The following is a 25826-nucleotide window of genomic DNA, read 5'->3' as shown; positions in this document are numbered from 1 at the left end:
TTAAAATACGTGTGTGTGTGTGTGTGTGTGTGTGTGTGTGTGTGTGTATTTCTAAGTGTGTGTGTGCCTGAGGAAAGCAAAGGACAAAATATCTATACCTTAAAATGTTAAATGAAATTTAATTATTTCTGACTAGTTGGATTATGGGTGATTTTTATTTTTTTTGTGCTTTTCTATCTTTTTCAGTTATCCTACAATGAACACTTGGAATTGTAATGCCAGAAAATAAAAAGCTTAGGCTTTTCTCCCTAATTATAGCATTAAGAGAAAAAAGAAAGGACCGCTATTTAAAAATGGCCACTGCTCTAAGGGGCAAAGTGACATCCAATGACATTTACTGATTCTATCTTAAGGAAGATAGACATTTTGTTTCATAAGTTTACCCCTATGTGTGTCCCAGGGGCAAGGGAGACATGCATGGGTGTGTACATGTGTAAAGGAGTGTACCACCCAGCTGGGGGGTTGTGTGAGTGTGTGTGGCCACGTATCACAGCCTTGCACTGCCGTGGTTCTTGTGGGAGTCACATAGATTAGCTTGTCCACAAATGCTGTCTGTGTTGGACTGACCAGTGTGGTTCATGCCCCTGACTCATGGCCACATGCAGTTCCATCTGGTGCCCCAGGTACAGCTACAGGCATCCTGTCCTCCATGGGTCAGGAGTCTGCAGAACTTTCACCTGTGCCAGGGCTTTATGAGACAGACTTTCTTGGAGCCACTTAGTACTTTTTTCTTTAAGTCCCAGTTTTTTATCTTGTAATACCAACTCATGTGGAAGACTCGTTCAGGTGAGTGAAAGTATTAAGTGATATTTCTGACATTTTTATAATGAACTCTGAACCCTGGCCTTTCATAGAGTAACAGGCCTTCCTGAACCTTGCTCTCTTCTCCCCCTCAAGTTTTCCAAACACAAATGATATTTTTAAAGGATTACTCTTTTGTTTGTTTCCTGCCCTGTTTAATGATTACCTAGCTTTTTACATAACCCAACCAAATGCTGGCACATGTCAGCGGGATTGTGGTATAGTTATCTCCTGCTATGTAAATTTTAGGAAGGTGGCCTTCCATTTGCAAGACTGAGCAGTAGATCTATTAGTGACGTTCACTGGAGGAGTCTCTTCCTAACTGGGTTGGGGCAACAGAGATGGATGAGTGGGAGGAGCAGCCAGAAGCCACAGGGCATTCTCAGTGTTGGGTGGGAAAACCCAGAGGTGGCAAGCATTCTGGTGCTTTCCATTGTGCTAAACAACTCTTGACACAGACTTCAGCATACCTGTTCAAACTCCTGTTGAATGCAACTCTTAAAGAGATCTGAGGCAGGCAACACTAATGTCTGTGGTTGAAGATTGGACTTCTTAATTGCCCATGCATTTGTGTATATGATTTGTAGTGTTCTAATTTGTGGACTTCTAGACTCTACTCTCTGCAATGACAGAGCTCAGCTCACATGTCTCCCCTTAGAGGCCTTGCCCAGCCTACCTAAGTTAGTCCTTCTCACCAGTTTTTATCACACGCTCCTATTTATTTCATCGTACCACTTTCTCAGCCTGACATTCTTACTGTGTTTTGTGTATTTTCTGTCTTCCTAATGGGACTGTCATGCCAGTACATTGAAGGATGAATCTTGGCTATTGGGTTCACTGCTGTATCCCAATGCCTAGAAGACGGCATGGCATCTCGTAGGTGTTCAGTCTGTCTTGGGGAGGATCAAACATGGCACATTTGGGAACATGCAAAAGGCCAGGGTAGTTGGGAGCTGTGGGTGAACGCAGAAATGCAGGATGGCAGTTTGGAGAGGTAGGCGGGGTCAAATCATATAGGCTACAGTGAGGACTTTGGAGTTACTTGAGGATCTGATGTTCATTAAGTATTTTAATCTCTGTGGATTTATACGCGATCCAGACTGGTTTGCTAAAGTGAACTATTGATGGCTTTTCCACTGGGAAATGTGCACCATGGTGTCCTTAAAGTGATTCTTTAGCCCACACTGCTGTTCTCTTCCCTGTCTCTACTGCCATCAGCCTGGCATTCTTAACCCACCTGTCCAGAGGAGCCCAAGAAGGCAAGGGGACAACAGCTAAGGTGTCAGGCTGCACTGCCTGCTCAAATGAAAGCATTCCAGAACTTGGTCATTAAACACTTTGACTTATCCATTGAAAAGTATTGGATTTGGGCTTTGTGAATGACACTCTGTGAGAGCCTAAACGAGGGGCAGATCAGGAGCCCAGATCTCATCTCTATGGTTTAAATCATTTGGTGTCTGTGTGACCAGATACCCCCTGCTGTTCTCTACCTAATGAACAGGTTGGGTTTCTCACAGTGGATCACCAGTTCCTGTTTGAACCTGCACTTTGCTTTATATTTTGCTTCCAAAGTAGCAGAATTCAAGGAGTCTCCAGTTTTGTGCTGCCTACGAGGAGGACAAATCAGATTTTGCCAGACGTACACTGAAGTAAGAACTCTATTGGCATAATTCCCTGATGAGTCTATTTTTGTGGTGAAGGCAGAAAATATAACAGAAGGGTCTGTGTGTTCACTCTTATTCTAACATGTCCCGCTATGTATAAACACAATTATTTTATACGTATAAATAAGTAAGATGAGCTACATTTCCACTTAGGCTTGAGCTCATACGGAAATTTTGGACATAACAGTTTAGTGTAACAAGGAGCTAGGATAGGTTGGCACCAAGCTTCAGGAGTGGGGAGGCGTAAGAAGGGGTAATCCACTCAGATTTTGTTTTCTAGCTTTTAGGGTCTATAAAAAGGATGTTGTCTTTTAAACAATTCTGTTCTTTAGCATCAGACATTTGAACACAGAGAATGTTGATGTTCTCTTCAGATGACTCTTCATTTGGTGTTAGGGATCTGGGACTACTTCTTTCACTGTTAGTACTAATTGATTTCCAGAACTTTCCCATGGCTTATCAGTTCCTGTACATAAAGAGCCATGAAGTCTTCAGGACACCTTGAAATAATTTTTTTCTTAGTTGAATATCCACACGTAATTCAAAAGTTCTATGATAGCATGTCAGCTTTAAATTTTAGTCATTTTGGTACCTTGGCCCTTGAAATAAAGCTACCTTTTTCAACCTCAGCCTCTGAATTTGTTTCAGACTCATGGTAAAGAATGCAATTTTCTTTTTTTTTCTTTTTAAAAATTTTTAAAAAAATATTTATTATTGAGAGAGAGAGAGAGAGAGAGACAGAGAGAGACAGAGAGGGAGAACCAGTGGGGGAGTGGCAGAGAGAGAAGACACAGAATCGAAAGCAGTCTCCAGGCTCTGAGCTGTTAGCACAGACCCCCATGAAGGGCTTGAAGTCGTGAACCACAAGATTATGACCTGAGCCAAAGTCAGATGTTTAACCAACTGAGCCACCCAGGAGCTCCAAGGAATGCAGTTTTCTGTCTGTTTTCTTTTTGGGGTAAAAGTACCCTCCTTTTCAAAAATAAACCAGATGGGTTATTTCCTTGATTTAAAATATCTCCATGAAAGGAGACAGATTACCCAGGGCATATGTATGACTGTGCCTGAGTGTTTTTTGTGTTTTTGTTTTTGTTTTTGTTTTTTTTCCTTTCTAACAATCTGTCAATCTCTTACTCCGCAACTCTCCCATAGCCCCATCTGTGGATTTGGAATCTTGACTTGCCCTCCAGGAAGGATTATGGTCCTTTCCCTGAAAATGAGGCTTGCATTTCATGGGACGTGAGAAGCTCTGACTGCTCAGTGTCACAGCTACTGTTACGGTTGGAGCTGAGCCACATGGTGAAGGGCCAACCCTTAGCCTTTGCTGTAGCTTCTTTTGTCCCTGTTCTTTGACCTGTAGAATGGGACTAGTAAGAGGGATCTGGCTTCAGAAGACTACTATTTATTTTACTTAAAGATTGTAAAGATGGTTAAATTCAGTGAGCTTTATGAATATTTACACGACATGTTCAATATCGGTGCTGTTTGTGGGTGACTCTTAGCCGGGTAGCAGGTAACTAGCACCTTGAGGCTATGACTCTAGGCCTTTAAATCATGTTGGCCTCAACATTCTGTTCTGCTGCCAAGTTCCTAGTGGAAGTCAGCACAGTGACTAAGGGAAAAATGTGGACCAGCTTCATAGACCTTCCACGTTAACACAGACGTAGGTGCAAATGCACACTGCCTGGTAGGTTTTTGTTACTCAAATCAAAGAAGTACTGTATTCTAGTTTTTACATGTCTTGGATTCTCTGAAGAGGTTTTATGCTGGTTTGCGAAGTTCTTCTGTCTCTTACATCCCAGGGCCTTTGAGCATGTAAGTCTTAGTAGCTGAGACCTTTCTGAGTCTACAGAGAGAAGTGACAAATATTACGCTCTCCCTCTGATCAGAATTTTCTCATTGCTTTTCATGTCACTGAGTAGAGAACAAAGCTCTTAAAGTGGCCTGCAAAGTCCTACAGGATTGGCTGCCCCCGGGTCCATTACCTGTCTGGCTTTCCCTAGTGCTTTCCCCTGTTCTCACTCAGTGACAGACACATTGGCTTTCCTTAGGCAGTGCCAACATGCCACATGTGTTCCTGCCTGAGGCATCTGTGTCTAGTGTCTGCTCCCTGTAGCTTTTTCCCCAGAGTTTTGCGAGATTTGCACAGCTTGCTTTCTTCCCTCCTTCAGGTTATTTGTACATTCCTCTTTGTCACTGACACCTGCCCTGACCACCCTGTCTAAAATTGCTAATAGGCCCTCATTCCTGCCTTTCTGCTGTGTATTTTATTTGCTTATTGTCTGTCCTACCCCCAAAATAATATAAGCTTCATAGAGCAGGGAGTTTTGGGGAGTGTCTATTTTGTTCACTGCTCTATCCCCAGCTCTTAAAGCAGTCCTTGGCACATAATAAGCCCTCGAAAATACTTGATTGTTGAAAAATACACGATGCACTATTGGCCTCTGTTCTGGGTCACCTTGTACCTCCTTCCTTGGATAGGAAGTCCTAAGGCAACTTGCAAGCCCATGACCTGCCTTTTTGGACAGTGCTGGCCTAAAGATGATAGGCTGAGCCACTGAAGGAAGTATTGCCACCAACAGGAACTTAGGTATTTACAGCACTTGGTACCGTCAGGTTGGCATGTCATGCCTATAGGCAACTTTTAAACTTCCTCCATTTATGCTGTGGCATCTCTCTCTAGATGGGAGAAAATAAGCTTCAAAATAAATCAGTGATAGTGAATGTGAAAGAACTTTAGAAACTGTAAAATGTTTCGAAAATGATAATTCCATTGGACTGAAGAATGTTTCAAATTGTTCTACAATTTGAAATAGTTAAGTAATTTTCCAGGAAGAAATGTTCTATGGGCCAGCTTCTTCATAGGTTTTTTTTTTTGTGTGTGAGTGCTGTTTTTCTCCATCCAGGCCCGTGGACTGGGTCATAGAATATAGCTACAGGCTAGGACCTGAACCAGCCATGAGCAGAGAAGGGAAAACTCATCAGTCAACCCCTAGATTGAAGGCATGTGCCTTCTTTGTGCATAAGACTATTCAGATACCAAGTAGCTGAAAGAGTGTAGGGCAAATGGAACTCAGGTTGGCCTGTTGTTAGTGTTTAAACGACTGTGACTAATTTCAGAAAATGAGGCAGCTTAGCAAAAAAGTACAGTTCTTATTCTTTATGAAAGCCAGCCTATTCTGGAGGAGGCCAGTAATTCCCATGACCCAGATTAGTTTGCTGCCATTGGAAAAAATTAGGGATTAATGCTGTTGATGGGCAGACTTGAAGGTAATATTCTTGTTTGCTTTCAAAACATCCTTTTAAAAATAATCAGGTTCTTCTTTTACCCATGATCTCTTTAGGTTAAGCTTTTTAGAAGAATGGCATGTGGAACAAAATGGCAGCCTATATACTGTGTATAATCTATCTCACACATGTCTGCACATACAACACACACACACACACACACACACACACACACACTGCATTGTACCAGGGCATTTAAGAGCAGTAGCTCTGGAATCATACTGTAGATTGCCTGCCTTCAAATTCCATCTCTGCTGCTTATTTGATACAGGACCCTGGACAAATTTGAGTTTTCTGAGCATTAACTACTTCATGCAGGACAGTAGTAGAAGTTACCTTGTAGAATTATTGTAAACATCAAATGAGATCATCGATGGAGTACTTAATTCCTGACTCAGGTTAAATGCTGAGTTGCTCTTACTGTTGATGACAGTTTTAATATAATCTAAGATAGGCAGGAAGTACAAGGGGTTTTCAGAAAGGGATGAGAAAAAGACATTGATGATATGTCTTTAATAAGACATATTTAATGAGAACATTAGAAAGAGATTGGTATAATATTGTGAGCTTATGGTATATTGTATAATGCACATTAGGTAATGCATGTAATAATGATAATGATACCCTGTGAATATGTTGTGGACATTGCACCTTGCAGATTAGCGATGTGGCCAGGGAGAGCCATGTGGTTTGTTACGTGCCTTCAGTGTCAGGGTGAGGTGCGCTGGCTACTCCCCCAACAGCTATCCCCAGCTTGGCAAAGACTCTGAGACACCGGTAGGTTACATGGAGGTTTAAGCCAGACATTTAGTGCAGCTGAGCCTTGATACCCTTAGATGAAGCTAGCCTCCCAAAGCATGCATGTGTCCTTTTCTCCCCCCTTAATACCTGATAGGAACAAGCTCTATCCTAGGCCCTGGGGATGTGGCATTGAGGGAGATTAGTACCATCTCTGTTCTCTTGGAGTAAGTGGGGGAGACGATGGCAATTCCATGAATGGTGACATAATTCAGTAAGTGCCAGGAAATAGAAATGAGGAAATAGCATTGTAACAAAATACCTGGCCTGGTACAGAGTGTCCAGAAAGACCTTTCTGAGAAAGTGTGAGTAGTAAGTAGGAAAAGGACAGATCAAGAGGAGCTACAGAGCTTCCCTGGTTAGGGGATCAGCATAATGAAGGGCCTGGAAGAGGTTAGCTGCACCCTGTAGGATCTTGTAGGCCATGCCAAGGGTTTTCATCTTAAAATTAAAATTAGCCAAAGCCCTTGGCAGTTTTTAAACAGTTAGTGATGTTGCATTGGAAGGGATCAGAGTGGAAATAGAGCTGGTTGCACACTCTTTTCCTTTTGTCTGAGGAATTTTTGGCACCAAGTGAGTGTTAGAGTTGACATGCATACAATTGGGAGGTACTTAACACCTTAGCAGTGACATTCACCCATCTGAAGCACGGTTTATATATGTCACCAGAAGTGGAGAAGACATTGGCAGTTATTCACAGAGCTTTGAGATCCCTGGATGAAAGCAATGTAGCCTGGACTGATGGATGTATGGCCATAATTGCATAATTGTCATTTTTTGGCGGGGTGGGGGGGGGCGGCGGCAAGAAACAATCCTTTCAGCCCCTCCTCTGGTTTTTCTTTCAGTTTCTTCCTTTGATTTTATCCTTTTCAGTTTCTTTCAAGTTTCTCAGTCCTAAAGCGTTTACTCTTTAATCATTAGGAAGCAGCTCTTAGACGTGCCAGCCAACCACAAATGGAATGCTCTCAGATTTGAGGGGGTCTTCCCTCATTTCCATGATAGTGTCAAACATGCAGCCAGTTTTACTGCAGGAAGGGAGAAGAAACTGGTTAATTTCGTATCACTCTGAAAAGGCATGAACCTTGTTCTGATTTCTCGGTTTCTCCCTTTTTTCTAATTTAGTGATTTGGGTGGTGAATGAAGGAGCACTGTTTATTTTTCTGTTCTGTCCACTGCTTCATTCGGCACAGGTTCAAGCACGTAACTGCTCTGTGTATTCATTTTTGGTTGGGTTTTCCGAGGAATAGTTGTGCCTCTTGTAGCCTAGGCTGAACTGTCCCTGAGTGGTGTGGGAACATCAAAGTGCTAGGGTAGAGAGTATGGCTGTTCGCTTCGACAGCACATATACTAAAATAGGGTAAAGAGTATGGGTTTCCTCTCCTGGCTCTGCCTTTGGTTGGCCTTGTGACCTCAGGCAAATTACTAAACCTGTCAGTGCCTCAGTTTCATCCTCTGTAAAATGTTAGGGGTAGCCTCACCTACATGCCTTAAAGGGTCTTCTTGAAGATCACACTGTGTATCATTACCCACCGTAAACACTCAATTATTCAAAGCTTTAAATGTGACTTCTCACTGGACCACCATTCCCAGAAAGATGTTGAATATGGCTGGTGAGCATGACCCAAGTCAGTACACAGAACTATTTATTTTAAACTCTCATTCTGGTGCCAGCCATTGGGACAGCCCAGCAAAGTTATATTTATGGCTCTAATGGGTTTCCTTGGCACAAGCCTCCCCAGCACGATCCAGATGGGTCCAGTGTTACCAAGTCCTGGTGGTATTCAGGCAACACACACATACAGACTGACTTACTAGAAAACGTGTAGCCACTGGGGGGTGGGGATTCCCCCACCACTCCCCATTATATACTAAGGGTAAATTTGAAATTGTTGAAAGGAGCCACGTGAACAACCATGAACGTTAAACTTGGCCTTGTCGACCACAAAAAAAAGTACAGTTCCAAGAACTTCACGTCCACCTCATCCTCCTTAGCCCCAGATCTTTGAGCTTCTCTGCCCCTGGATGGTGGTAGAGAGAAAAGTGCTACTGACTATAGCTTAGGTGCCTGCCCACTCAGCCACTTTCGGAATTGGTAACCTGGGGCCTACATTCTGCTATCTGCCCCGGAGGATGCTACAGGAGGTGCCCTTGAAATCCTGATCCAGTCCCCAGCCTGGAGTTGCTCGTTAGAGGGGGAACAGTCGGAGTAGAAATGTCCCGTGAATTTACCATGAACATAACCATTTAGCAGTTAAGACCTCTGGGCAGGGGAATGTCTGCAGCCAGGCTTTGCAGGGAGGTGAGCTTTGGATGGCGAGGATTTGCTAGGCAGGCCAGGGGCAGAGTGTGCTCCTGAAGGCCGAGTGAGTTTGATGGGCTTGCTCTTGGCTGTGAGGCTCCCAGTCTGTTGTGACAGAGGTACTTGGAGGGAAGTGATGGAATACAAGTCATTTTATGTTTTGAGCTTTTCTATAGATTTGAAATATTTCATAATTTTTAGAAAGGGAAAAAAAGAATAAGAAATACAAATAGGTAGGGTAATAGAAGTCCTGAAAATACAGATGCAGGAGTCAGTGCTCTTTGCCCCAGACAGAAGCAGGCCGCTAGAGGTTCCTGCACAGAATACCAAGTGACACCACCAAACCATGTGAATTTATTTATTTATTTATTCAATGTTTGTTTATGTTTGAGAGAGAGACACACAGAGTACAAGTGGGGGAGGGGCAGAGATCAGCACAGAGCCCAAAATGGGGCTCAAACCCACGAACCACGAGATCATGACCTGAGCCGAAGTCGGAGGCCCAACAGACTGAGCCACCCAGGCGCCCCCGATATGGCTTTAAAAAAATTTTTTTTTAATGTTTGTTTATTTTTTGAGACCAAGTGCAAGCAGGGGAGGGGCAGAGAGAGAGGGAGATAGAATCCAAAGCAGGCTCCAGGCTCTGAGCTGTCAGCACAGAGCCTGACACAGGGCTCAATCCCACGAACTGTGAGAACATGACCTGAGCTGGAGTCAGATGTATGCTTAACTGACTGAGCCACCCAGGTATCCCCAATGTGGCTTTAAATTGGCAGGTGCTGCTACTTCTATCATCACCACTACCTTGACCACCACCGTAAAAAATAGCAGCCATCATTTATTAAGCCATTATTGCAGGCCAAGAGATTTATTCACCTAATCTTACTTAGCTTTAAAACTTAATGAGGTAGGTATTATTTCTTCTGTTTTACAGGTGAAAACATAGGCTTAGAGATGCCATGTGACCTTCCTGCTGTCATCTGATTCCAAGCAGTGTGCTTTAGTGTCTCCTTTACCTTTTTTTCCATATTTGTAAACTTGAGATAATATTTGTCCTCTCTACCCCTAGAGTAGCACTTCTCAAATTGTAAGTCATGGTCCATTAGGGGGATGAGAAATTACTTTCATTTTTTTTTAATAGTAAGTTAAGAAAAAAAAGGATAGAAGAGAAAATATCAACATTCATCAGCCTTACTACTCCCCAACTTTTTGTTTCTGGTTTGTGTGTGTGTGTCTTGCTATTTATGTATATATGTATGCATGTACTAATGAAAGGTTAAGTAAGAAAACGTTTTCCCTATCATGGGACATTGTCCAAAAGTTTGAGAGCTCCTGTGTTCTTCAGATATGAGGAAGGTTGAATAAACATATAGTTGCAGAACTCCTTAGAAACTCTAAAACACGCTACAAGTGTAAATTATCATCGTTATGTAACACCGGAAGCTGAACCAAAGCACGGTGGGTAGGTGTTGCTGTGCTTGTACACCACCCATCCAGTCCATGGCACATAGTGCTAACCTGTCACCACACCGTATCCGGTGGAGCCAGGGCTTAGGCTTGACACTCCTTGACACAGCATTCCAGGCCTCAAGGTGGAAGCTATTTGCAAATGCAGCCCTAAGCTTATGCTTTCTTGGAATACATCAGGACCAGTCTGTGACTTAAAGCACTGCTTAGCACTTCCAGAGTCATGGCTCTCATTTAAACCACAGGAAACAGATGTGATCCCTATGACAGCATGGGGGGCACTGCATTACAAGCCCCAAAGGGATTGACTTCTGTCTCCTCCTCTTATAACACTCCCCCACCACCATCCTCATCTGGAAATGATTTACCTCCTTCTGCATCTCAAAGAGCATCAGACCAATCCAGAGTCCCCACCCATTTCCCCTTAGACAAAGGTGGCAGGAGGCCCCTCTGCCAAGGCCATTTTCCTTGAAGCATGCTCTTTTCTCCTTAATTGCAATTCATGAGGGAAGGGCTGGGAACATGGGGTTCCAGCCCCTCAACAACTGCCCTAAAGGCATGTTCTTCAAGAGACTTACTGCTTTTCAGCTAATAACAGCAAACTCCATGGTCACAAAAGGACCTGGGTCTTGCTCAGGTTAAAATCACATGTGGAACTGTTTTTCTGCGACATTTAAAGGAAGCCTATAGAACTGCCAGTTCCTGGGGAAGGCACCACAGAAATGTCCACGTAGACCTAAGGATCTGAAAGGCACAAACTCCTGCGGTGGAATGTGCAATGCACAAGAAACTTTTATATATGGGTTTTAAGTCAAGACCCAACATGACGTTCTGGACTGTGTGAGGAAGAGGTCATGCAGCCCAATTACCAACCCAGAAAGCAGCTCTCAGTGTTTTATAGACCTCACTAATGAATGAGTCCCATGGCCTCTGCTGGGCCAGGCTTCCCAGTGGTCTGCCAGCCTGCCTCCCACACATCTGTAAATTTGTCAAGCTATAATGGATGGCTGGTGCCAGCAGAGGCTGAGGTCTAGGCCTTTCTCCCCGGGATACATAGAGATCTCAAGCCATTAATTATTCATTCTAGTGTAATGAACATAGCCATACCAACTTGTGAACAGTAATAATCAAGTGACAGATAAATTTATTACTTCAGTATGCCAAAAGATAATGGTAGTTAGTCATGAAGGGTGCAGCTTCCCCCCCAAAAAAAGTTTTATAAGCCATAGATCAATGTGTTGTTCAAGTTTTAAAATAAAATGGATCACTAAAAAGGAAATGAATTATGTTGGGTAGCCTCAAGCCTATTTATATTCAGAGTTGCTTATCTAGAGTTACTGTACCTTTCTTCCTAATGCCTTTGGGCATTGGGGCCTGCAAATTAGAGTAATTGTTATTCATTAATTAAACCTAAGAAATGGAACACAGCTCCAGACTTTGAAAAGTGAGGCTGGGATAGTTGAGATAGAGTCCCCCTAAAATGTCATCAGTAATAGTTGGAGGTTTTATGAGTAAGTAGCTGGATTGGGAACAGTTGTTTTATGTGTACCCAGAAACATCCCATTTAACATCTCATGAACGTTCGTTGGGCTTCTCCTGGGCACTGTGCTCAGTGCTAGCGTTACCAAGTAAAATAAGTGCACAGTCTTGATCCTAAGGCAGCAGTAGAGACATTAATAACTTGTAATAAAGATAATACTTCTGCCTTGGTTGAGAGGAGGAGGAGGATTGGCGGAAGACTGGACAGAGACTGCAGAAAGGAAGGGGGCGCATTTGTGAAGTGCAAGAGAACATTCTAGGCAGAGGAGTGACAAAGGCAGATAGGTATGAAAGTGGGAAGAGGATGGATAGTGAATTACTATAATAATAATCACTACGTTTCCCACATGTTACCATATTTAATTTCTACAGCCACCTCATGAAGTAGTTGTATTGTTTACCTCCCCCTCCCCAATCTTCAAAGATGAGCCCAAAGCTTAGACATTGAGTCACTTGTCCGCTGACCCAGAGCAAGCAGGCGGCAGAGAAGGGCTTAGAGGTGAGTTGGGGAAAGGTGTGTTACTTCACTAGAGTCTGGCCTTTACATTAAAGACATTGGAGCCCATCGAGGGCTTATAATCATTATTATCAGAACAAGTGCAAAAGTGCTAACTAAACACTTTATGCACACTGGTTCACTGTGTTCTTTCCCAGTGAGGTGTGGGGCCACTGTAGTTGTCAGCAGAGGAATGACTTGATCAGGGCTGAGTAACTGAGACAGTAACTGGTGGTAGCAGTCAGGATAAACCTGACTGTGGAAATGCTAGTCAGGGATCCTGACTAGCTAGTCAGGGAGGCTGTTGCTTTAGTCAGAGGTAGTGCTGAGAAGCACAGTGGTTAAAAAAAAAAAAAAATCATCATCCAAACCATATGTTTTTATATTGGTCTACAATTTAAAAGTACTTTGATACATAAATAGCTTGTTGACTCATTTGCACAAGGGACTTTTGAGGCAGGAGGGGTAAGTCTAATGACTTTGTTCATTTGGGAGGGGGAAGAATAAGGGCATGGAATTCACTTCCTGCACCCAAGAGCCCATGTTGAAAGAAGCGATGTTACAAACAGCTTGTAAATATGCAGACTTATTGACTGAGGCACAGAAACGGAATCTTTGCCCTTGCCAGGTAAGAACTTGACCCTGAGCATTAATGCTTTCAGAAACATGATGCGTACCTGGGAAGTGTGTAAGTAAAATGGAGACACAACACTACAACTCAGAAAACGCAGAATATTTTTATGTGGACCAGAAACAGGCCAAGATACCAGTGGTCACTGCCCTTGCTTAGCAGTCAGCAAGCAAATTCTCTTCGTATCTGGACCGTTCCGCGGTTACAAGTTTCACTGACCTAACGACCTTTCCTGCCCCTTTCAGCAGAGAAAGTTTTGATGAAATTAGACTTTTAGCCCTGGAAAATCATAGAAAAGTACACATCTGCTGATAAAATTGGTTGACGTAGTAATTTCAGTGAAGGCTCAGTTTCACAACCAGCACTGAAGGCAGTAGAACGTCTTCTCCTCCTACCAAATAGAAGTATTCAAGAGAAACAGTGCAGGCATTTATAGAATTGTGTGAAAAATACTCTGTATAAATAGCACTAAATGCTAGGGAGGTATGTCTGTGCAAACTACTATCTGTGACCAATTTCTCTCTAGTTGCTAGTAATGAATAGTTTCCTTTTTCTAACAGGTGATTTAGCGAAGCCCCTAATATTTTCTTAACAGTACTAAATTGAGCCTAACTTTTAACTTATTTGTTGCCTGTAGATCATTTGCATATTTTTATATGCAAGGCCAGCAAATGAACAATTAAGTTTTATGGCTAGATCATGGTGGCTGGGGTATGAAGATCAGATACATGTTTTGAGTAGTACTTATCCAAAACGAAGTATATGTATTTAGCAGATTACTCAGACCCAGCTACTGCTGACCCTGTGTGTTCTTAGACTTTGAGTATAAGTGACAATATAAACATAGCCATATACATGGATATACACAGTGGTGCATTTTTATTTCTGTTTGTGCCACATGTTTTGCTTAATGAAAGCCACATGTTTTATGTGATGGAGTTTAATACTTTGAGCCTAAAGTGCTAGACTTCGTAAGATCTATCCATTGTTTAAAATTAAGTCTGTTTGGGGACACTTGGGTGGCTCAGTCGGTTGAGCATCTGACTTCTGCTCAGGTCATGATCTCGCAGTTCATGAGTTCAAGCCCCACACTGGGCTCTGTGCTGACAGCTCAGAGCCTAGAGCCTGCAAAGCATTCTGTCTCTCTTGTGTCTTTGTCTCTGTCTCTCTTCTCTCTGCCGCCTCCCCAACTTGTACTCTGTCTCTCTCTCCCTCTCAAAAATAAACATTAAAAATAAATAAATAAAATAAAATTAGGTTTCTCTTGTGCCTTGTTTGCAAATGTATGAAAGCCATCAAGAGTTTTTATATTTGCACTAGAGAAAATGCTAATGATCACCACAGGAGTTTAAGCAGCAGCGAAGTATAAAAGTCATAATTAAGAAAGTTTAGCAGTTACCTGGATTTGCAGAGCAGGGATTCACATGTGCAAAGTTTCACATTTTGGAGGGCAGCTGCTTTGGTTGGTTGGTTGGTTGGTTGGTGTAGGCAAAACAGAAATGTGTAAAGGAATGTCATATTCTGAAAGAGCAAAGTAGCCTGAATACTGAAGATTTCTAAAACTCCGGGGGACAAAAATACAAGTAGAGAAGTCTCTCTTTGGACTTGATATCTGAAGATGTCCCAGGGTCTGGCTCCGGCCAGATGAGGAGTCTGAAGATAGGGGAAGGCCCCGGGAAGTCAGCTATCTATTTGTACAGTCTTTCTCTCATTTGTGCCTTTTCTTTTCCTTCCTCCCAGTGTCGCTAACAACCACAAGCAGAATCTGATGACAGTGGCAAACCTCGGCGTGGTGTTTGGACCCACCCTACTGCGTCCTCAGGAAGAAACAGTAGCAGCCATCATGGATATCAAGTTTCAGAACATTGTCATTGAGATCCTCATAGAAAATCACGAAAAGGTAATATACCTTTGGTTACTGTGAGTGAAGAATTTACTTTGGGGGGACTTGAGTTGGAAATGGCATTCAAGGTAGTTGCAAGTTCCCATTGCTAATGACTTTTACACCATGATGCTGATGAAGCTGCTAATAATGGTGGTGGTGTTAGTGACGGTCATCTTGTCATGGCAGCTTTGGCCAGATGGAGAGTAGGGCAACAACAGTGGTTGTTATGGTAGCAGTTGTGATGGGCAGCACTGGTTGAGCCTTTCTTCTGTACCAGGAGCTATGCTAAGCACTTGATGTGGGTTGTCAATGTATGGTCACAACAATCCAATGAAGAGGTACCCTTTTGACCCTCATTTACAAAAGGCCCTTTACCCATTTTTTACTTGGTTGTCTTCTCATGAATTTCAGGTTTGTTTGTTGGTTGGTTGGTTTTAATACTAGGGAGAGTAAACTATTTTTATCTTGTAGTGCAGATGTTTTTCCTGCTGTGTTTACGTTCCAGTTTTCTAAATGGTGTATTTTTTCATAGTGTGTGTGTGTGTGTGTGTGTGTGTGTGTGTGTGTGTGTGTGTGTGTTGGAGGGGGAGTCTGTTTTCTTTTAGGGCATTGGGGTTTCTGGTCTTTCCTAAAAAGATGTCTCTCATCGTACATAATAAACTATGTCAACACAGAGCTATCCTTACAGAACTGGAGTGGGGCCATGAAGCTTCATTACATCTGTCCCACCTTAGTTCCCACTAGCAAATTCTTAAGAAGCCTCTCAGAATTCATAGGGTCTCCTAGAATACCATTTGAGAGCCACAGTGATGAGATATAATAAAAAATAATCTTAAAAATGCTGCCCTCCTAAACGAAAACTCTGCCTAGAATGGTGATCTAATTGTGCTAGATAACCTGCAAAATAAATGTACAGTCAGACCACTTCTCACCACTTGTCTGCAGCTGATAACACTCTAACATAAGCCGTCATCATCTCTTGTCTCAATATTTACAAGAGCATCCTGATTTGTTCTCTTCTCCCACCCTTGGCCTCTCTATTTTGATATTAGTCACCAGAGTGAGATTTTTTTTTAAGTGCTAAGTCAGATCATACCAGTTGTCTGCTAAGCACCGTCCAGTGGCTTCCCACTTGACTTGGTGAAAGTCAGAGCCCTTACAAGAGCCTAGAAGGTCCCACACAGACTCTGCTCTTGCCTCTTTGACTTACCTCATCTCATCTACAACCTTCTCCTTCAGTTCATTCCTATGGCCATCTTGACGGCCTTGACTTTCATTGCAAACATGCCAACCTCAAGGCCTTTGCAGTTGCTGTCCCAGTACTTGGACGAGTCTTCCTCCCTGTAACTTCATGGTATACTTTCTTACCTCTTTTAGGCCCCTCTAAGTGAGGCCTGCCTAGATCTCTCTGTTTAGAATTGCCTACAGTCCCAACTCCAGCATTCCCCTTCCCGCGACTCCTGCTTTCTCTCTCTGTAGCACTTACCTCTTCCTAGCATGCTACATGGTTTACCTCATTAAAATTTTGCCTTTCTGACCTCCACTATAATGTATGCTTCATGCATGCAGGGACTTTGTTTTGTCCACTGCTTTGTCCCCAGGTCCTCATAGGCACTCAGTATATTTGTGTTGGATGAATGAATGGGCTCTTGTGGTACCTGGCCTCCTAATGGCTCCAAGTGACCCTTGCCTCCTGGTATTCACTGCCTTGTGTAGTCCCTTCACTGCATAAGGGAATCCAGTATTGATCCCAATGTGATCAATTGGCTATTGCAAAAATAATGGAGTATGACTTTGGACACTGATCAAATAAGGCCTTGCAACATTGCCCTTGGCTTGTGGACTTGCTCACTTTGGGGAAAATAAGCCACCATGTTGTGAGGGCAGTCACACAACCCTGTGGGGAGAAAGTGAGACTTCCTGCCAACAAGCAGACCAATTTGGCCACCAAGTGAATGAGCTGCTTTGGATGTCACACTTTCAGATGATGCAGCCCCCACCGACATCTTGTGTGCAACCTCATAGAAGACCACTGAGCTAAGCCTCTCCTGAATTCCTGACCCATAGAAACTGAGAGAGGTGCTAAATGTTTTAAGTCACCAGGTCTTTGAGGTAATTTGTTGTAGAGAGTTAAAATTAACTACCCAAGACCCTCTGAGGATAAACTTTGAAAAAGTAACAAATATCCTGCAAAGTTGTGTGAGTAGCATGGCCTCTCTCTTACATGGTTAATAGAGATAAGAAATCATATTATTTATTTGAAAAATTACGTTTTCTTTGTTGCCAACTTTGGACCATCATCCAGCCACCTCTCTCATATATAGTCTAATTAGGTATAGGTGAAGTTTGTGTGATATATGATAAAAATGAACTTGCGAAAAGGGAATATAATTGAATAACAGTTAAAAATGGTTTCTAGAGGGGCGCCTGGGTGGCTCAGTTGTTTGGTCGTTTGACTTTGGCTCAGGTCATGGTCTCGCATCTTATGGGCTCGAGCCCCGCGTCTGGCTCTGTGCCGACTGCTTAGAGCCTGGAGCTTGCTTGGGATTCTGTCTCCCTCTCTCACTGCTCCGCCCATGCTTGCACTCTGTCTCTCAAAAATAAACATTTAAAAAAATGGTTTCTAGAGATAAGACACTTGGATTCAAATCTGCCACCTCTTTCTACTTATTGAGTAGATTACTTAACCTGTCTATGCTCATGAAAGTACTTTCAGTACACTTTAACCGCTGCAACAAATAACCCCCGAATATCAGTGAATCAGGAAATAGAAGTTTATCTCTTGCTCGCATAATGGTTCACTGTAGGTATCCTGAGAGTGGCATCCTGTGTAGCAGTTAAGTAACGCATGTCCCTTCCTTCTAGTAGCTCTGCTTTCTGCTCTGCAGATCTCTGTAATCAACCAGTTGGCGAGGAAAATGAGAAAGCGTGGAACCCTGGGTTAAGAGTGCATGAACTAAGCCTCCAAGATGCTTTCCTTATTTTCTTCCACATTCCATTGGCCAGAAGTCAGTCACATGGTGACATCTAATTGCAAAGGAGGCTGGGAAAGTGACTGAACTGTGTACCCAGAGCAAGGGGAAGCAAGTTTGATGAGCCGCTAGCCAGTTTGCCATGTTTCTTCAGTTGGATTGCTGAGGTTTAAACAAGATGATATATAAAGGACTTAGCCAAGAATCTGGCATGAAGTAGGGCTCATTAATGGAAAACTATTGTTTTGAACAGTCTCAACAGAGTTCTCTGAAAATAGAGCTCAAGTCTACTTCTGAATGTCACGTGTTCCCCTCTCCCAAAAATAATATTTTTTACAACTTAATCTTTTTGTGAATAAACAATTAAATGTTGAGACAGATATGTGAGGAATGAGCAGTTTGATTATATTCCATCTCCCCAAAGGGCAGTGTCTAATGATTTTTGAACTGTAACTCTTTTTGGTATCTTTGGGCCTTCAAAGCCAGCAAGCATATTCAAAAGTCACAAGATAGGGAAAAGGACCAGAAAGTGCTAAAACAATATTGAAACTTGTGTAAACAAGGAGCCATCCTGCCTAGGGCACAAAATACAGAAATAGAAATGAAATTTGAAGTGCATGGTCAGGTCTGTAAGTATATGGGCAAGAACTGGTTGAAAATACACATCTGGTTTGTTGGATTATAAATTATGTTTCTCTCTGCTGGTATTTGTTAAGGTACATAAAGCATTAAGAGAGTATTACAGTGCTTCATTATATGCTCTCTTTCATTAGTCTATGCCAGAGAGTGGGATGAATCACAGTGAGGTTTTATGTTCCTGTGGGAGCCAGTGATGAAGGACTATGAATGAAAACATTTCTGGGATGAAGGCTGCACCAGAGTGCCTGTCTCCAGTGGTGAGGGAGCTAACGTACCACCTCGATAGAGGACCCCTCAGGGATCCATGATGGGCCAAAGTTTGCAAGACCTGGATATGTGCTTTATTCTGGGGAGAAAGTCCTTCATATTCATTCATTAGGTTTGCCTTTTTGGTAAAAACAACTTAGAGTAAATCAGCTGGACTACTTTTTAAATATACTTTTAGGGCTGGTTGGGTATAAAATAAGCACTTCTTAGATCCACCTAATAGGAATCCTAAGCATCCGTGGCCATCCTCTGGCCCCTGGCTTTTTGGAGATGATGCTTTGGATTAATTTCCTCCCATTTGATGAACTTCAGTCATCAAATCCAGAGCACTTTTGTGTCCTCAGATGAATATTGCCAGAGACTTGTTCTTTAAAATTTACGCTATTAAGATCTTAGTTAATATTTAATGAGCATTCCCTTAGGCTTGACTGTAATTTTCTAGAAACATGCGCACATACACAAATGTAAATGAGTGACTACTTTTTTAACTAGCATCATGAGTAGGACAAAATTCTGAAACCCCACATGAAGAAATGCTTTCCAACAGCATCTTTCCATCCTGTCCTCCAGTAAGAAGCATGCAATAGTATATGCCCTCTTGCTTGAAACAAATCTGAATACAGGTCTTAAATATATGGCCCCCACAATTACTGGCATAATACTCCCTCATATTGTTACGAACATTTTGTAGAACGTATTTACTTGGTCCTTTGGAATAAAATTAGGAGGCACCCAATAATAGAAGATGGTACCAAGAGAGGGTATAGAAACCTAGGCATCTAGCCACTGGACACACACACACACACACACACACATACACACACACGGTTGGGGGGGGGGAGAATCTTTTGTTTTGTTTTTCTTTTTTTTTTCAATATATGAAATTTATTGTCAAATTGGTTTCCATACAACACCCAGTGCTCATCCCAAAAGGTGCCCTCCTCAATACCCATCACCCCCCCTCCCTCCCACCCCCCATCAACCCTCAGTTTGTTCTCAGTTTTTAAGAGTCTCTTATGCTTTGGCTCTCTCCCACTCTAACCTCTTTTTTTTTTTTTTCCCTTCCTTGGGTGGGGGGGAGAATCTTAAGATGCCTGTTTCAGTTATCTATTCCTGCTTAAAAATCGTCTCCAAACGTAGTTTCTTAAAATAGCAAGGATTTTTTTTTTTTTTTTTTGCCCTCAATTCTGTGGGTCAGAAAATTTGAGGAGGGCTCCTGTGTGTCCCATATGGTATCTGCTGGAATGCTCTGACTGCAGCTGGATGATCCAAGAGGGTCTTAGTCCACACATCTGAAACCTTGGTACTAGTTGTCACTGGGATACCTTGATCCTCTTCCTGGGGGTCTCTGTCTCTCTGTCTCCATGTGATCCCTCATCACTTGGTAGTCTAGGGCAAACTATCAAGGGGGCAAACAGAGAAACCACAAGGCCTCCTAAGGCGTAGGCCTGGAATAGACAGAGTGTTGCTTCAGCCACATTCTGTTGGTTAAAGCAGGTCACCAGGCCAGCAAGATTGAAAGGGTGGGAAATAGAACCCACCTCTGCTGGGAGAAGCACTGTGCTCATAAAGGTGAAGGAGCGGTTGTGGGCTGCTGTCTGTGCAGGGGTTCTCTCATAAGACCTCACCTCGCATGCTTGGCAGGTTTGCGTGTAGTTTCTGTTGGAGAAGGCATTGCTTTCCTATGAGAGTCTTGCCCTAAACACAGGCAGCTCCTCAGTATTTCTTATAGGAAGCATTCTTCTCCTTCCCCTCAGCATTGCCAATTTTTACAGAAACGAGGGACATTTGGTGATACTGACAAGTTAGTCCTCAAATACCCTTTGAAAGCCTCAGTGTGGGGAACTAACTCATCAATGTCTAAAACTGGAAAAACCTCTTTGTCATCAAAATTGACATTTAAAAGAGAGAGGAGGGGGAATGCTTGCTAGCCAGAAAATTCACTTTCTTTTACCTGACAAAACATCTTTTTTGCAGAGAAGGAAAAAGGCTCCTGTGTTTGAACTGGCTTAAGCATATGGCTAAAGCATATGGCCAGAAACTCTGTCCTTCACCTCCCCCTGCAGATCCAGCGAGGAGAGCACTGTTTGGAACCGTTGTAGGAAATAAATATCCCACAGTAAGTGGAGGCAGAGAGGAAAAAGCCAGAAGATAGCAATTATGTTTGGGGACTCATGGGGGATCGTCCTTTTTCCATGTTTGCTAATACATACAGATATGTAGGTAATGGATTTTTGTAACGTGCATAGTCTAGAGGTAATATTGGCAGCAATAGTTACCCTTTTTAAAAAAGTTTTTAATGCTCATTTATTTTTGAGATAGTGTGAGCAGGGGAGGGACAGAGAGAGAGGGAGACAAAGAATCCGAAGTAGGCTCCAGGATCTGAGCTGTCAGCACAGGGCCCATCGTGGGGCTCAAACCTACAAACCGAGATCATGACCTGAGCTGAAGTTGAATGCTTAACCGACCAAGCTGCCCAGGCACCCCAGCAATAGTTAACTTTTACTTATAGCTTCTTGTCTACAAGATAATGTGCCAAGCAGCTTTATATCCATCATATCATTTCATTTTTGTAAGATCGATATTTTTCCTCTAATTTACAAATTATAAACCTGATGTGCAAGAAGTTTAAGAAACAGCCTTTAGGAGAGGAGCTAGGGCTGAAATGCTTTCACAACCCAAGCTATTCAAATCTGTTCTAGTTTGTCTCTGGGCACTGCATTGTTTGAGCACCTACTGTTGGCTGCATATGAGTAAGATGGGACGTTTTTCCCAAGGTGCTCCAATTTTATCAGGGTACAACTCAATATGATACCGTGTGCTAAGTGGCATCCAATAAGACGAGTAAAATGTATGGCATCACTGAGGAGAAATCATTTAATTTTGTTAGTATCAGGCTCAGACAGATAAAGACGTTTTCTAGGCAGAGAAAGAGTTGAGACAAGAGGAACAGCCTTCCAGGGGAACGTCAGTCAATCAGGATTAATTAACTCATGTGTATTAAACTTTACACGGTTGAGAAAGAATGGTGGGTTATATGTTAGCAAGTGGTGGGGGATGCTGCCAAAAACTGTTGGTTTTACCCATTGTCTGGAGTCTTGAAAGCTATAGGAAAGGGTTTGCGTTTACTCCTGAAAAATGAGAACTGTCAGGTTTCCCAGTAAAGGGGTGAAATGATTACCTCAGCACTTTGGAAGGACCTCCCTGGGAGCCGAACCAAATTGCACTCTGATTATTGATATCAAAATCACTTGTTAAATCGTGAAATCATAGAGTTGACTATACTATTGTAAACTTGTGGCTTTATATATAAAAACAATTTCAGAGTGTAACCTTTGACTTACAGCCCTTACTTAACACAAGGTACACTAAGATCCTAATTTTATTTGGTTCTTCATGAGATCTAAAGAAGAATAAACTTAAGAGATTTCCTTTTTTAAACAAACAAATAAACAAACAAACAAACCTGTAGTCACATTTCAAAGGGGAAAGATTTTAAGTCTTGCTGCAAACTTGGTTTAAGGTAACAATCTGTTATGTAAAATGACCATTTCTGTATGGATGCAATCTTTGCCCAGCTCACAGCTGATCACTCTCAGCCTTAAAACATCAAGCAGGCCAATATGTAGAGTTATAGTGGCAGGTACCAATATTTATATGCTGGTAGTTAAGATAGTAAAGCAAAATGGTGAGTGCTGTCATTGTAAAATGCCCCAAAGCCTAGGGATTTTGCTACTTTAAATTTTTTTTTTTTTTTTTGGAAGACTGCATTGCCAATAACTTTAAAATTTTAGACGTTTGGGAAGAGCAATCCTATCAAGGAAACAAACTGCTTTCTTCTTATATAGTTTTAGTTAAACATGAAATCTCTGGTTAATAACGTGTGTGTGTGTGTGTGTGTGTGTGTGTGTGTGTGTGTGTGTTACATCTTCCTATTAAATTCCAACCTATAATAGTAGGATTGGACCCACTTGTTCTGTAATGGTCCACAATATTTCTTATGGCTGTGACACTCAAAAGGGTTTTTGTACATGAAGAAGAATGTGCATGTGCACATATGTGCCCATGCACCACATGCTTTTATCAGTATTGCCCCTTTTAATGCCTGTCGATCTTTTATAAAAGAAATCATCATGATTCTTTTCCCGGTTCATCAGTTTGCTTTGGAAGAGGTAGGAGGGTTGATCTTTACATTGTTAATTCTTAGAAATGCCCAAAGATGCCCCCTTTTAAAGTATGTTAACTTTGAATCTTACATGACAAGGAGAAGAGCTGGTAACCATGGATGGCCCCACTAAACACTAGGGTAAACACCATGGCCTAAGCAATCTTGCATTCCCATTGGAATGGTAGTGTCTTTCAATGCAGTTGTCTTGATTTGAGTTGATTTGGGCCCACCAAACTACCTTGATCTGCTTTTACCAAAATGTCAGTGGAATTGAAATCCATTGCACTGCTGTTGGGGTTTGCACACAAAATGTACATCAGTTATAAGATGCAATTGGCTTGAGCTGTTTCTGGCAACTGACAAGCATTTGGTAGTTTTATTTCATTTTCTTGATATTTCAAGCTGTTGTTGATATGCAACATTAATGATGATGATGGAGACTGGGAATTAGGGGAATTAATGGGAAATTAATCTTGTATCTTATGATCGTGGCTTTTTTTATGTGTTCATCAGGAATTTTTGTGACCTTTCCTTCCATTCATTCCTGAATGTACTTTTTTTGATCCTATCCATGTTAGGTTTAAAAGTAAGCGAGATTTACTTGTATGCTGGGCTGGAATGCTTCCTTCACAGGCCTTTTTACTTTTCTTGAGTGTCAAGTGTGTGCAAGTTAATCTTTAATCATGTGATAAGGTTGTGGATCTAAGCATGTATATTCCCTCCCAATAAGCCCCAGATAAACCAATCATTGTGTGAATGTGTAGCTCCTTTAATGTTGCTCAGATAAGGGTAGAGTTTTGTTATGTTTTCGTCTCTTCCTCTCTGTTGACAAAGAGAACAAGAAATAGAATCTTTTTTGAGATAGTGAAAACCCTAACATCCCATGGATTACCCGTGCCATCTATATATACCCTCCGTTACTAAATGGAATTGGTTTCTTCTTGAAGGACTGTTAATAAAACTCCCAAACTACTTTCTAAATTGTTGATCTCTCTGCCAAAATGCTGATAGCGATAGGACATCGGACTTCCAATTGTCCTTAAAAACCCTCTCTGTAGCTGTAGCCTATGAATTTGGTTTCTTAACTGTTACTATAAATGAGCCCTATTACGACTTGCCTGGCTTTCCCATGGAAAGGCGCTGGGTTTATGGCTTCTCGGGCCCTAAGTGGCCTTGCTGTACTGTCTGTCCATGAGAGGGAGTGGGCAGTCTGCGAGTCCTGCTTGGTAGTTTCAGCCTTCCACTCCCAAAGCAGACAGTCCTCACGTTAAACAAGCCCAGATTTGTTGATCCTTTAATACTTGGAACTGATGAATTTGTGTCTCAGGAAAACATTCAGTCTCTTCTGTTTTGCTTTGTAATCCCCAGGCCTCTGTCATTGATTTATTGTCTGAGAGCTACTTTGCAGTTACAGACCAGAAACTCTTCATCATGACCTAATTTTCCTCCCATAAAAATCACAGCACATAATAAAGAGTTTACCCCACACATTATAGGGAAGCTCCTAATCCTTGTAAATTACAGGAGCATTTATGAACGGGACCGGAAGAGGTGTAAAAATGTGTATGTGCCATGGCTAAAAACAAATTTAGCAAGTGTCAGTGGTCTACAGTGTCAAGATGGGCCTCTGGCAGGCGGGGGGAGCAGGCAGTGAAATTTGAGTTTTGTAGATGATGCAAAGGAAAAGAACAGGAAATTTTAACATTGCTGTAAGCAGTTAAGATCGATGTTTTGCAAAGAGCAGTAATTAAATTTGCACTTATAAATTAAATCCTTGTGTCCTGACTGCAAATAATTCATTGTTGAGTCTCCACTTATTTCCCTTCTTCCACTTTTTTATTGAATGCAGTAATATCTTGTGAACACTGAGTGTCAAACCGTGTTAGGTGTTTCAGTCTTCGCCACAGTCCCGGGAGTTTTTACAGATGAGGCATCTCAAGGTCAGAGAGTTACACAACTTGTTCAGAGTCCCAGAACTACTAGTAAGCAACTAAAGTCAGATCCATTGAACTGTAAAACTTGTATCCTTTTTATTTTGTCCTCTGTCTCTCAAATTAATAATAGGTATAAAGACTACAGGTGGGTAAGATCCAGACAGTCGTGCTAAGTTTCGAGTCCAGCTACGTGCACATAGGTGACCTTGGACAAATCAGTTTATCTTCACGTAGTCTTAGTTTCCTCGCATTCACTATGCCAAGAATAATAGTACCTTTCTTACAGAGTTATTCTGAGTAAAAATAATGAGATAATTTATGCAAATAACTGAGCATGATGGCCACTCAATACCTATTGGTTATTTTATTGTTATTTATACCACTACCATCTCTAGGCAATTCTTTGCTGGGTCCTGTGTGCTCAGTGCTTCATGTGCCTTAGCTTTTTAATAGCTCTGTGAGGCAGGAATAGGATCCTCCTTGTTTACACGAGAGAAACAGGCTCAGAGGGGTTGAGGCTCTTGCCTGAGTTGAACCCAAGTCTGTCTAGCTCCCAAGCCTCTTTGCTTTCCACCCATATGACAAGTGTACATTCCTTTCCTGTGCTTTTTGTGGCCTTGTGACAGTGATGCTGATTATCAGTGTTGGTGAGGTCAGTGCAGCTGTAGGTGTTGCCCACTGAGCAAGCAGCAGAACCTGGACTCCACCCGGTTCTGTGTGACTGCAGAGCCCAAAGTGCCCTGACCACTCTCCTGACCACAGCTTAAGGAGAAACAGGAGCTTGGTATTTATGGGACTGCTAATTCCACTTATAGGAAGCTTGAAATTGAGAATACTTGGAAGAGTATCCAGAGTTGTTTTTTTATTTTACAGTTTTATTCCTCAGTAGCTTTCAGAAGGCTTATAGGCTTCCCAATAAGTTTTTTTTTTAATGATTATTTATTTTTGAGAGAGAAAATGCAAGAATGGGGGAGGGGC

The 25826-nt window shown here is 42.1% G+C and overlaps 1 protein-coding gene across 7 annotated transcripts in view; it reads left to right on the top strand.

The window, feature by feature from the left end:
• The window catches only part of ARHGAP26 (Rho GTPase activating protein 26), a 423991-nt gene that overhangs the window by 306604 nt on the left and 91561 nt on the right, over positions 1-25826 (top strand). For all 7 annotated transcript variants that reach the window (XM_060635852.3, XM_060635853.3, XM_060635856.3 and 4 more), the window contains exon 18: positions 14724-14883. In XM_060635852.3, coding sequence (XP_060491835.1) covers positions 14724-14883 — 160 coding nt within the window. The remainder of the gene's footprint in view (positions 1-14723; positions 14884-25826) is intronic.

The sequence above is a fragment of the Panthera onca genome, chromosome A1 (assembly GCF_046562875.1).
Source record: "Panthera onca isolate mPanOnc1 chromosome A1, mPanOnc1 haplotype 2, whole genome shotgun sequence".
NCBI lineage: Eukaryota > Metazoa > Chordata > Mammalia > Carnivora > Felidae > Panthera > Panthera onca.
This window is presented reverse-complemented; position numbering and strand designations above follow the sequence as displayed.